The sequence below is a fragment of the Lepus europaeus genome, chromosome 13, assembly GCF_033115175.1.
Source record: "Lepus europaeus isolate LE1 chromosome 13, mLepTim1.pri, whole genome shotgun sequence".
Classification (NCBI taxonomy): Eukaryota; Metazoa; Chordata; class Mammalia; order Lagomorpha; family Leporidae; genus Lepus; species Lepus europaeus.
In genome coordinates, this window is record NC_084839.1 from 52,744,905 (window position 1) to 52,758,849 (window position 13,945).

At 40.9% G+C, this 13,945-nt stretch overlaps 1 protein-coding gene and 1 long non-coding RNA gene across 2 annotated transcripts in view; one reads left to right on the forward strand and one right to left on the reverse strand.

Annotated features, from left to right (window-relative positions):
* The window catches only part of LOC133772166 (uncharacterized), a 101,550-nt gene that overhangs the window by 69,067 nt on the left and 18,538 nt on the right, over nucleotides 1-13,945 (reverse strand). The gene's annotated exons all lie outside the window — the stretch shown is intronic.
* LOC133772164 (vasculin-like protein 1) lies at nucleotides 11,703-13,359 on the forward strand. The gene is given in 2 exon segments (XM_062208669.1): nucleotides 11,703-12,820; nucleotides 12,822-13,359. Coding segments are annotated over 2 exon segments (1,422 nt in total). The 5' UTR covers nucleotides 11,703-11,936.

Below are 13,945 nucleotides of genomic sequence, written 5' to 3' on the forward strand. Positions count from 1 at the left end.
TGCAGTCCTCATAGGCAATAAAACCAGTTGAGTAAGCTGCCCCTAATCCATACAGCCGAGCACCTCCAGAAAAGGAGCAGACACTTAGTACAGAGTTACTGTACTAAGCCACCTTGGAGCCACAAACAATGCTGGATCTTGTCCTGTTTCAGGGGAAAGTGTCCACAGCTCCTCCCAATCCCTGAGGCTGAATCACCACTGAAACATGACCATCCAGTGGGCTGCCATCCATAACCTGAGTTGTATGATTCACCTCAAGTCCAAGCTCCCATCGAGCTGATCCATTTACCCTTCTCAGTTGCTGATCCAATTTGCCTGCCTTAGAGCCTGAGCTGAAGCTACATGCTGCCTCCTAAGAAAACAGTACCTTGGCCAACCAAAGAAATCATTCCTGCTCCATGTGCCTGAATTATAGTAGCACCCTGCCTCCCAGGAAATGCAAGGGGTCATACCTCTGGTTGTCACTTGTAGTGGCAAATTACCTAGACAGAATCAGTTCCTTGACCAAGCAAAGCAGTGATACATCCATAGACTGATGTGATATGGTATTCCATTCACCAGGAAAACAGACCATTGGCTAAGGTGAAGCACTCTAACAGACCAGACAGCCTTAGTATTCTGCTTCAGAGGACAGGAGCAAAACTCTAGAATCTGAGTTGCTGAGACAACTACCTCCACCTGGGTGTGCTGTTGCTGGCAGTGCCCTGTCCTTCTACATTCTAAGTGACAGCTGTACTGTTCTGGGGTCCTTGAAGCCACTTCATCTAGCCTCACAGAATCTGAGATTCTTCTGTGTCCTACCACCCCAGGATCACTGCCACATGACATCAGATCCCACAGCACCTGAATTGCTGCTGTGCCCTAATGACTTTTATTCCTAAATGCATCTATGGCCAACTTTCAGGGACAAAAACTCCTGACCACTCTTTCTACCTTGCATTTCAGCCAGTGCTGCATCCTATCTCCAGAGTCAGAAACACAGCTACAGCCTGAGCATCTGGACTCAAGATTTTAGGAGGTTCCTCAGAGTTACGGACCTGATCTCCAAGGACAACCTGCATCCAATTCTGCCTCAGAGAGTGAACCTGTACTCCAAGACTGATATATCAAAATAGGTTTGTAAGATTGCAAGCCTAGCACACTGGCTCTACAGCCACACTGAACACCTATACCTGGGACCCAGTAACACTGCAACTGCATGTAGACTGTGTCAGATCTAAAATGAAGAGGGAATCCCTTGGTTAAAGCTCCCTGTAGTGGAGAAATAAAAAATAGGAAGACTCCAAATTCCTTGCTAATACAGACCTTAACAATCTGTGCTGTCATTGCCAATGCCACAAACTCTTAGCACCTAGGCCACTAAGGAAGCACAGTCATTACTGATGGTTGAATGCAGCTGAAGAAGCTTTTCGGAGGACATACCACACCCTTCCCAATCACCACACTGAGACCTATTGGCATGGGAAAGTCTTTATGAAGTCTTTCCACACATTTTGGAAGATGTGATTTTTCTACTGTTTGAATAGACACCAAGGCAGGGACAAAAGCAACATGAAGAACAAAAGAAGCATGATGTCACCAAAGGAAAATAGTATCTATCACGTAACTGATTCTCAGAAAAGTTTACAAATTGCTTGTGAAGAAATTCAAAAGGAGGATTGTAAAGAAATTCAGTGAGATACAAGAGAATGAAGATTGATAATTCAGTGAAATCAGAATAGTTCACAATCTGAGTAACTTAATAGAGAGATAAAAAGAACCAAACAGAAATCTTAAAGTGAGGAATTCAATGAATGAAATAAGAAATACAATTAGAAACTTTAATATTAGGCAGATCAATAGAGAAAGAATCTTTGAAGACGATTCTTTTGAAATTTGCAGGAAAAAAAAAAAACTGAAGACAGCCTGTGAGAATTATGTGATATCAAAACACAATAAAAATATGCATAATAGGAAATTGAGAAGGAAAAGAGACAATGATAGATGGAAGAAACTTATCTAATGAAATAATCGCCAAAAGCTTCCCAAGTTTTGAAAAAGATATAAAAATCCAGAGAAATTAAGTTTAAATTTCCCCAAAGATTCTTCACTGAGGCACATTATAATTAAACTGCAAAACGAGTATTTTAAAAGCAACAAGAGAAAAGTTTCAGGTCACATATGAATATAAAAAAATCCTGCATCAGCACATTTGCTGGTAGAAACCCTGCAGCCCAACAGAGAATGGGATGATAGATTCCAAGTCCTAAAAGAAAAAAAAAAAAAAAGACCAAACAAGAGGACTATGTCCAGCAAAGTTATTCATCAGGAATAAAGGAGAAACAAGTTCTCTCTCAGACAAATAAAAGTAGAGTGAATTAATCACAAGTCCCATCTTATAAGAAATATGTAAGGGCTGTCTGCAAGTAGAAATGAAAGAAACAATTAATGGAAAGTATGAACGTGTAATATTCATTTGTAAAGCAATACTGATGTGGTGCTCTGCAAATCAAATCTACTATGAAAGTTAAAAGTCAAAATAGTCAAAAATAATACTTTAAGAAATAAGAATTTTAAGAAATATGTAACATAAAAAGCTGGAAATTGTGATTTTGTTTGCAAAATAGAGATTTTGTTTGCAATTAAAGTTGTCAATGTAAAATTATTTATAATAACCATAAGATGTTTTAATAAACCTCAGAGTAACCACAAATAAAAAATATCATATACTCAAAAGCTGAAGAAAAGACGGCCGGCGCTGCAGCTCACTTGGCTAATCCTCCGCCTGCAGCGCCGGCACCCTGGGTTCTAGTCCAGGTCAGGGCGCCAGACTCTGTTCCGGTTGCCCCTCTTCCAGTCAAGCTCTCTGCTGTGGCTGGGGAGTGCAGTGGAGGATGGCCCAGGTCCTTAGGCCCTGCACCCCATGGGAGACCAGGAGGAAGCACCTGGCCCCTGGCTTCAGATCAGCGCGGTGCGCTGGCCACAGCGGCCATTGGGGGGTGAACCAATGTAAAAAGAAGACCTTTCTTTCTGTCTCTCTCTCACTGTCCACTCTGCCTGTCAAAAATAAAAAAAAAATAGATAAATAAAAATAAATAAAAGTTTTTAAAAAGCTGAAGAAAAGGAACCAAAATACAGGATTAAATAAAATCAGTAAAATCACAAAGAAAGGGACAAAAAAATCTGCAGAATCAGCAAACTCTAAAATGATGCTAAGTCCTTACCTATAAGTAATTACTTTGGATGCAAATAGATTAAAAAACACTGTGGAGTGACATATAGTAGCTATATGAATTTGAAAACAAGATTCTACATGGTGTCTACTAAAGAACCACATATAAGTTATAAATAAAAGGATAGAAGGAGATATTACATGTAAATGTTAGCTAAAAGACAGCAAGGTGTCTATACTTAGATAAAATATACTTTAGCTTAAAATGGATACAAGAGACAAAGAATGTCATTTAATGATAAAGGGTTCAATCAAGAAGACATTGTGAAAATGCCTTTACTAAACATTGGAATAGCTAAACATATAAAGCAAATATTCATGGACATTAGGAAGAAATGGATAGTAGTACAATAGTAGTGCACTTCAATATCATTTTACAAAAGTGGGCATAAACAAAAATTTGTAACAGAAATATTCAAGTTGAACTGCATATTAGACCAAATCAACCACTACATATATATATAATATATAAATGATATTGAAGTGCACTACTATATATAAATGTATATATAGTAGATACAGCAAAAGCAGTGTTGAGTGGGAAGTTTATAGCAATCAGTGCCTACATGAAGTAATGGGAAGGCAGCAAATAAATGAACTATCAATGCATCTCAAGGGCATAGAAAGAGAACAAACCAAATCCAAAATAGGAAGAAAGATATAATTAAAATTAAATAAACAAGACAGAAACAAAAACAATAAAGATCAATGAAATAAAGACCTGAGTTTGATAAAAATAAACAAAATTGATGCATCCTTGGCCCAACGAGCCAAAGAAAACAAATACCAAAATTAATAAAATCAGAGATGAAAAAGGAAAGAATGGATACCACAGAAATAAATAGAATTATCAGGAATTGCTATGAAAAGCTATATGCTAACAAACTGGAAAATCTACAGAAAATGGAGAGATTCCCAGACACATACAGTCCAAAAAAATTAAGTCATGAAGACATAGAAAGGGGCTGGCGCTGTGGCGCAGTGGGTTAACACTCTGGCCTGAAGCACCAGCATCCCATATGGGTGCCAGTTCAAGACTCAGCTGCTCCATTCCAATCCAGCTCACTGCTAATGGCCTGGTAAAGCAGTAGAAGATAGCCCAAGTCCTTGGGCCCCTGCACCTGCATGGGAGACCCGGAAGAAGCTCCAGGCTCTTGGCTTCAGATTGGCGCAGCTCCGGCCGTTGTGAACAATTGGGTAGTGAACCATTGAATGGAAGACCTCTCTCTCTCCCTCTCTGCCTCTCCTCCTTCTGTGTAACTCTGACTTTCAAATAAATAAATCTTTAGAAAAAGAAAGAGAAAACCTAATCAATAACCAAGATAGAGATTGAATCAGTAATAAAGATTCTTCCAATAATGAAAAGCCCAGAACTAGATGGCTTTACTGCTGAATTCTACCAATCATTTAAACGATCCTGTCCCGGTTGCCCCTCTTCCAGGCCAGCTCTCTGCTGTGGCCAGGGAGTGCAGTGGAGGATGGCCCAGGTGCTTGGGCCCTGCACCCCATGGGAGACCAGGAGAAGCACCTGGCTCCTGCCATCGGAACAGCGCGGTGCGCCGGCTGCAGCGCGCTACCGTGGCGGCCATTGGAGGGTGAACCAACGGCAAAAGGAAGACCTTTCTCTCTGTCTCTCTCTCTCTCTCACTGTCCACTCTGCCTGTCAAAATAAAAAAAAAGAAAAAAAAAAAAAGAAAAAAAAAAAAGAATCTATAAAGAGCTCACGAAATTCAACAACAACATAACAAACAATCCAGTTAAGTATTGGGCCAAAGAACTTCAACAGTTATTTTTCAAAAAGAAGAAATCCAAATGGCCAATAAACACATGAAAAAATGCTCAGGATAACTATCAGGGAAATGAAAAATCAAAAACACAGGCCGGCGCCGCGGCTCACTAGGCTAATCCTCCGCCTTGCGGCGCCGGCACACCGGGTTCTAGTCCCGGTCAGGGCACCGATCCTGTCCCGGTTGCCCCTCTTCCAGGCCAGCTCTCTGCTCTGGCCAGGGAGTGCAGTGGAGGATGGCCCAAGTCCTTGGGCCCTGCACCCCATGGGAGACCAGGAGAAGCACCTGGCTCCTGCCATCGGATCAGCGCGGTGCGCCGGCCGCAGCGCGCTACCGCGGCGGCCATTGGAGGGTGAACCAACAGCAAAAGGAAGACCTTTCCTCTGTCTCTCTCTCACTGTCCACTCTGCCTGTCAAAAATAAAAAAAAAAAATGTGAAAACAAAATTCCATTTCATATAATAAATGATATGCAAATGCTCTTGACAAGATAATTCTTTAAAAAAAAAAAAAAAAAGAAAAATCAAAAACACAATGAGGTTTCACTTCACCCCAGTTCATACAGAAATCAACAAACAACCAATGCTGGTGAGGGTGTGGGGAAAAAAGGCACCCTACTTCACTGTTGGTGGGAATGTATACTTGTCCAGTCACTGTGGAAAGACAGTCTGGAGATACCTCAGAAATCTGAATTTAGACCTACCATATGACCTAGCCAACCAACTCCTGGGAATTTACCCAAAGGAAATGAAATCAGCAAATGAAAGAGTTATATACCCCCATGTTTATTGCAGCTCAATTCACAATAGCTAAGATATGGAATCAACCCAGATGTTCATCAACTGAAGACTGGAGAAAGAAATTATGAGATATGTACCCCATGGAATACCACCCAATGGTAAAAAAAAAAAAAAAAAAAAGAAACCTTGTCATTTGCAACAAAATGGATGCAAATAGAAAACATTATACTTAGTGAAATAAGCCAATCCCAAAAAGACAAATACCATATGTTCTCCCTGATCTATGGTAACAGAGCACCTAAAACCTAATCTATAGAAGTGAAATTGACACTTTGAGATGTGATGACTTTGAAAAGCACTTGTCTCAACTATTGAAGAAAAATGTTATTTTTAATACTATTTGTTGCACTCTTTACTTAGTGTAGGGTTAATCTTATATGTAAAAGTTACACATGTAACACAAGTCCTTTGGCCCCTACACCTACATGGGAGTCTCGGAAGGAAGCTCCTGGCTCCTGGCTCCGGAACAGATCTGCTCCGGCCATTGTGGCCAATTAGGGAGTGAGCCAGCAGATGGAGGACCTCTCTCTCCTTAATATAGCTTAAATGTTTCTAGGTATATAAAAAAGAACAAGGTTTGTGGTAATGAATACGTACATTAAAAAAAAAAAGAGCAAGATAGCAACTAAGTAAGATGTTCAGTAATTGTGTCCTCTGAAAGATGCCAATTGCAATAGTTATTCATGTACCAAGACACTTTTGCAAGATTTAAGGAAGCCAGGTGAGAGATCACAGGACTTGCTTTAGAATAATAATAGAAATGGATGTATTGAAGAGAGCAAGCAAGAGTTACCTGCACCACCACCACATCTTCTTCCAGTGTCAACTAACTAGTACAACAATGATAGAAATGCCATACTTCATAGTTTTGAGAGTGAGAAGGAACTAAATACAGACCTTTTACTTGAAACCAGTACCAAGCTTAGTATTGTGCAGCTATGCTAGACAGGACTCCATGGCACTTGCTCTCAGGTCACTTCCCACAGTGTTAGCCTATGGACCCTCCTTAGCCAAGGGTCCAAGGAACTGCCTCTGCCACTCTTGCCCTCATCTCCAACAGATAGAGGAACAAGATTCTAGCCACCTGAGAATAGGGCAGTAAAATAACCTCAGGACTCTGCCTTGGAGCTCAGTGCTGGGACTGCCATGTTAATATCCAATGTCAGATAAAGTCTAAAGACCTCTATTCCTAGACTGGTGCTAAGAGACAGAGCTTCTAGACCCAGTATGGTCAGTTACAGACCTGTAAAACATGGGGAAAGGATCACATTGGTATGTATCACTGACAGTCTCATAGGCTTGGTGTGTACCTCCAAGACTATACAGGTCTATGACTGTGACCCTAGTGTAATCTTGCTTAGTGTTAGCCTGGATGGCCCAGGGACTGTCTCTACCATCTTATGATGGTCCTAACCTCACATAGACAAGGAGAAATGACTTCAAACAGAAGGAAGGAGGTTGGGAAAATGAGATCAGGACTGTCTTGCAGAAATAAATGTCAGACCGGTAAAAGTCAACACTGGGCGGATCATAATGCTCTCCGCAGGCAAAAGCCAGTTAGATAGAGCCTCTGCAGCTTCCCTGGTGCCAAGCAGAGACCTGTAGCTCCTGTTGATTGGACTTTTATCCCAGTAAGCTTCACTTGTTGTTGCTTTCAGCTTTCTCAGCTTGGAATCCATCTCAGCAGCAGGCAGCCCATCATAAAGTGAGCCTTTGTCCTATCCTTGTACTGTGTTGGTTTTGGTAGACTGTTGGCTCCAAACATGATCTAGCATTGCTGCATTGATGGCCAAAGAACAAGGTAACTTGACTGCCTCAGCCCAGAAACAGGTTTGCAAGGATGACTTACTACTTTTTAGACACTCCTAATTCATTCTGAAGAACAAGCTAACTGAAGATTTGCACAAAACTGGGCTTGAGGCTCCCTCTAGTGCTGGAGTAGTACAAGTACCCCAACAGTGGACTCGGTAAACTTCAACTTCAGGCACAATATAGTGCTGAAATAGAAGTGTTCATAGGCTCAGAGAAAATAAACTGAGTGCTGACAATTTGTGGAAGGACAGTCACAAACAAAGCCAGATTATGTAGACTGGAAAAGCTAACTAACTTTTCTAACGCACAGATGTTGCAGTACTTCACAAAAATTAAGAATTTTCAAGTAACAATGACTTCACCTAAGGAATAAAATAAAGTGCTAAAAGCTGACCATATACTAACTGACAGCTGCAAATTCTCAGATGGAGAAATCAAAATATCTTCACTCCAGGACCTTCAAGAGAACAATGAGAAACATATACATTGATAGAGAGATATAACAGAGTGAATGGAAGTTGTCATAACATTCAAAAGGAAACCCCCACTGAAAAGTACACAATATAAATATTTAAAATGCAACAGAAGGCATCAATAGATCAAAAGGAAGGAGTTGTAGGTTCAAAGGCAGGCTATTAGAACATACACAGGAAAATGAGAAGAGAAAAATAATCAAGAGGGGTGAAGAAATGCTATAGAAAATTTGAGAGGGCATTAAAAGAGCAAATTTTGAGTTATTGAGGTTGTCCAAAGGGGTAGGAAATATTTTCAAGGAGACAATAAAAGAAAAATTTGTAAATATAGAGAAAGATGCAATTAACCAGTATAGGACGATCAGAGGTTACTGGCAGGATTCAACTCAATCAAATATATTCCAAGACATATAATCAAGTTTTCCAAGGTTCAGAATGAAGACAGGGCGAGTATTTGTTTTAGTGGTTAACACATCACTTGGGACTCCCACATTTCATATTGGATTGTCTGAATTTGAGTTCTGGCTCTTTTCTCAAGTCTGTCTTCCTACCAATGCCCATACTGGGATGAATCAGGTGATTATCTAAGTAGCTGGGTCCCTGTAACCCATATAAGAGACCCAGATTGCATTTCTCACTCCTTACTTCATTCTGTCCCAGCCTAGGATTTTGTAGACACTTATGGGTAAACCAGAGATGGGCTATCTCTGTGTGTACCTCTCACAATTGTATATTAACCTTATGCCAAAGGCCTTTAAAACAAATTTTTTAAAAAATAGAGGATTCTCAAAGCCACAAGAGAACATAAAAAGGCATCCCAATTTACCTAACTAAACACCTCACAACAGAGTTCTTTCAAGCCAGGTGGGAATGCAATTAGACTTTCAAAGTCCTGAAATAAGAAGCCTGCCAACCAAAAATACTATATATAGCAAAGCTGTTCTATCTATATGAAGGAGGGATAAAGTCATTCCCAGACCAACACAAGCTGAGAATCTATCACTGCTAAATGTGGCTTAAAAGAAATGTTAAAGGGAGTTCTTTAAACTGAAGAAAGAGATGGTAATGAGTAAGAAAAGAATTAGATGGTAAAAAAAACTTACTGGTAAAATGACTATAAAATTCAGAGTGCTCTAGTATTGTACACATGGTGAGTAAATCATACGTATCTTTACTGTGAAGAGTAAAACTACTGAGAATGATAGCAATAATAGCTCTATTAATATGTTCGGAGTAAGATGATACAGAATGATGTGAACTGGGGCATCAGAATTTCAAAAGGGAAGTGGAACAGAATGAAAATGTAGACTTCTGCTAGTATTTTAAATCTTTTATTTTTTCCTATTTTTAAAATTCATGTTAAGCTAATCACTACAGATTAGCTTGTAATTATCAAGACTTTTTCCAATCCTCACTGAATCCACAAATAATCTATAGTGGACTTACCATTTTCCAACAATAGTAAGTAGAAAAATCAAAACACACTATTAGAGAAAAATCACATAATTACAAAAGAGGGAAAAAGAAAGCAAAGAACTATCATAGAACTGTAATACAGTAACAAAATGGTAGCAGTAAGACTTCCATCTGTCAATAATTGCCTTAGATGTAAATTGACAAAATTTTCTAGTTAAAAAACAGAGGAGCTGAAGAAAAAAAATGACTTGATTATATGATACCTACAAGAAACTCATTTCACCTTTAAGTTCACATAGTTCCAATTCTTAAAGTACTCAAAACAATTTAAAGGGAAGGAATCCTCCAAACTCCTTCTATGAGGTCAGCATCACCTTAATTCCTAAACTAGAAAAAGATACAAGAAAAAAGACCTATAGACCAATATCATTGGTGAACAGAAATGTAAACATCCTCAAGAAATCACTAGCTAATGGAATCCAACAACACATCAGAAAGATCATTCAACCAGATCAAGTAGGATTTATCCCTGGTATGCAGGGATGGTTCAACATAAACAAAATCAATGTGATACATCACATTAACAAACTAAAAAGCAAAAACCATATTGTCTCAATAGACGCAGAAAAAGCATTTGATAATATGAAACATCCTTTCATGATTAAAATCGTAAGCAAATTAGGTATAGAAGGAACATTCCTCAACACAATCAAGGCAACATATGAAAAGCCAAAGCTAGCATCATATTGAATCAGAAAAATTTGGAAATATTTCCACTAAGATCTAGAACAAACAAGGATATTAACAATCAGCATTGTTATTTGATATAGTCTGGAAGTTTTAGCTAGGCAATAAAAAGAAGTTAAAGGAATATGAATTGGGAGCCATTTTGGGAAGAGCTTTGTTATGGTTGTGGGCTAGTCACCTCTGCCAGGTCGAGAGGCTGGGCCCTCGTCTTCAGACGCCGCGTCTCGTCCCTGCTGTAGCCCTGCCGCTGCCCGAGTTGTGAATTTGTGTGGCCTTTTTAATGATTGAAATGGATCCAAAATAATAAGTGATTTCTCCACTGAAGCATTGAAGATTCTTTGAATCACCTTCCAGTAGCTGGATACAGTTTGGGGGAAGGAGCAGAGCAAGTAAAATAAAGAAACCAGAAGAGAAGCAAACCTCATTTTGGAACTGTCTTTCTCCTTGTCTATCCTTTACTCCTCTCTTTTTACTTATTTGAATTTTGCTCTGAATTTATGAAGACCAAAGAAATAGAATATACATTTAGGAGCTTTATACCAAGAAATTTGCCTTGAAAGCTGCTATTCCTTGGAGGGAAAAGTATATCAAGTTCTTGATTTTTTTTTTAATTTTATAAACAAGATTTCTCCTATCCTTAGATTTTGAAGGTTAAGTATAAATATATATCTGCACACTTTTTAGTAGTTGAGTGAGAATAACGAGATTTATGTTTTAAGGGCTTTGTCATGTGGGTATTTTGCCACTGGAGTTGACTACTCAGAAGATCTTTTATAGTGCTTTAATATTTTATTTTTCATTTTTTTTATTTTTTTATTTTATTTTTATTTTTTTTTTTGACAGGCAGAGTGGATAGTGAGAGAGAGACAGAGAGAAAGGTCTTCCTTTTGCCGTTGGTTCACCCTCCAATGGCCGCCGCGGTAGCGCGCTGCGGCCGGCGCACCGCGCTGATCCGATGGCAGGAGCCAGGTGCTTCTCCTGGTCTCCCATGGGGTGCAGGGCCCAAGGACTTGGGCCATCCTCCACTGCACTCCCTGGCCAGAGCAGAGAGCTGGCCTGGAAGAGGGGCAACCGGGACAGGATCGGTGCCCTGACCGGGACTAGAACCCGGTGTGCCGGCGCCGCAAGGCGGAGGATTAGCCTAGTGAGCCGCGGCGCCGGCCTTTTATTTTTCATTTATCACCTTAATGACAGTGTTTGCCCACATATGAGCTTACCTGTCTCTCTAGCTATGACCTTGTTATGAACAGTGTTTGCACTCACTGTGCAAACGCCCATGTATTACCCATTTAAGCAACATCATAGTGCCATTACTCAAGGAAGTTGAATGAGTTGAATGTAGACATAGCTCTTTCCCCTTCCCCCCTTTTTTAAATGTAACAAATACTTTTTATGTTCCCCTTCTCCCTTCCCCCTTCCCCCCATTTGGAAATGTGTCAGAAACTAGATAGTTAAGATGAGCAATTGAGGGGACTGAGAGAGATCCACGCGGAGCCTGGCATTTTCTGTGCTTCATCACAAGGCGTGCTGCTGGCCAGGCTACTTAAGCACCCTTTTCACAAGAAAATCTCATGGGAGATCCAGCTGGCAGACTCAAGGAGTTCAAGAAACAGGACCACAGAGGTTACACTCTGGGATCCTGGCCATGAGGTTGGATGCCTCACCTTGCTAAAAAGAGACACTGGACCTAAATGGCACAGCATGACTTTGTTCCTGCTTGGCTAAATTTCTCAACACCACAGTCAGCTAAGTCACCTACAGCCACCTTCGAAAAACATAGAGAACATCTTCCCCGAGGAGAAGGTAGATTTGGAGTAAGCCGCCGTCGACACAATTCCTCTGATGGCTTTTTTAACAATGGACCCCTACAAACTACAGATTCCTGGCACCAGCCCTCCCTGTTCCACCATGATTCTGTGGACTCTGGTGTCTCTAAAGGAGCATACGCTGGAATCACAGGGAACACATCTGGTTGGCATGGCTCTTCGCGAGGTCATCGCGATGGTGTGAGCCAGCGGAGTGGAGGTGGAGCAGGGAACCATCGACACTGGAATGGCAGCTTGCATACCCGGAAAGGCTGTGCCTTTCAGGAAAAGCCTCCAACAGAGATTAGGGAAGAAAAGAAAGAAGACAAGGTGGAAAAACTACAATTTGAAGAGGAAGATTTTCCTTCTTTGAATCCAGAAGCTGGCAAACAGAATCAGCCATGCAGACCTATTGGGACCCTTTCTGGAGTGTGGAAAAACCCACCTAGTGCCAAGCAACCTTCCAAGATGTTAGTCATCAAAAAAATTTCCAAAGAGGATCCTGCTGCTGCCTTCTCTGCTGCATTCACCTCACCAGGATCTCACCATGCAAATGGGAACAAAGCATGAACCATGGTTCCAAGTGTCTATAAGAACTTGGTTCCTAAGCCTGCACCACCTCCTTCCAAGCTCAATGCATGGAAAGCTAACAGATTGGAACACAAATCAGGATCCCTTTCCTCTAGCCAGGAGTCTGCTTTTACCAGTCCAATCTCTGTTACTAAGCCAGTGGCACAGGCTGGTGCTGCAGTTCTAAACTCTCCCAAAGAGTCCCTCCAGCACCACCCCTCCAATTGAGATCAGCTCCTCTCGTCTGACCAAGTTGACCCGCCGAACCACTGACAGGAAGAGTGAGTTCCTGAAGACTCTGAAGGATGACCGAAATGGAGACTTCTCAGAGAGCAGAGACTGTGGCAAACCTGAGGATCTGGAGGACAACAGCACACCTGAACCAAAGGAAAATAGAGATGAAGGCTGTCATCAGAATGGTCTTTCTCTCCCTGTAGTGGAAGAAGGGGAGGTCCTCTCACACTCCCTGGAGGCGGAGCACAGGTTACTGAAAGCAATGGGATGGCAGGAATACCCTGAAAATGATGAGAATTGCCTTCCCCTCACAGAAGATGAGCTCAAAGAGTTCCACAGGAAGACAGAGCAGCTGAGAGGAAACGGCTTCAGGAAAAATGGCTTCTTGCAGAGCCGCAGTTCCGGCCTGTTCTCCCCTTGGAGAAGCACTGGTAAAGCAGAGTTTGAGGACTCAGACACGGAAACCAGTAGCAGTGAAGCATCAGATGATGATGCCTGGAAATAGACATAGAAATGCTCAGTCATTTGTGACCCAGCAAACTTGGCCTGTGTGTTTAGGGAAAGAAATCGTTCTTTTCCTTTCCTTATGTTTTCATTGACTTCTTCATGCACAAGGGAAATAATCGTAACCCAAAGAGAAAGTGATTGGCTTGTTTAGCTTTTGTTGTTGTTCTTCCATGTTATCTGCTTAACACAAAGAAGTTTGTGTGGAGGAAAGATTTTTAAAGTATATGTGTACACACACCCAGTGTACATGGGGTGATGCACAGGTGGGAGCTGGCAGTGCAGAGATGCAGAGGAGACACTGGTCTGCAGCAACAGCTTCTACTACCAGCCCTGGGGCACGCACCCCTGTGCTCAAGCAATCATTGTCAATGACAAAGTATTTTATTTTATTTTTGGCTGCTCGGGTAACTTTAGCCCTTAATCAAGCATATGTGGTTTTTTGTTTTTATTTTTGGGTACAGCTGTAAAATATTTGGATATAGGAAATGTGTTATTCTTGCAGCCTTGATATTCAGGGTAGATTGTAAAATATAAATTTTTGTGAGATTTCAAAGATTAAGATTATTTTGATAACATTATTTACA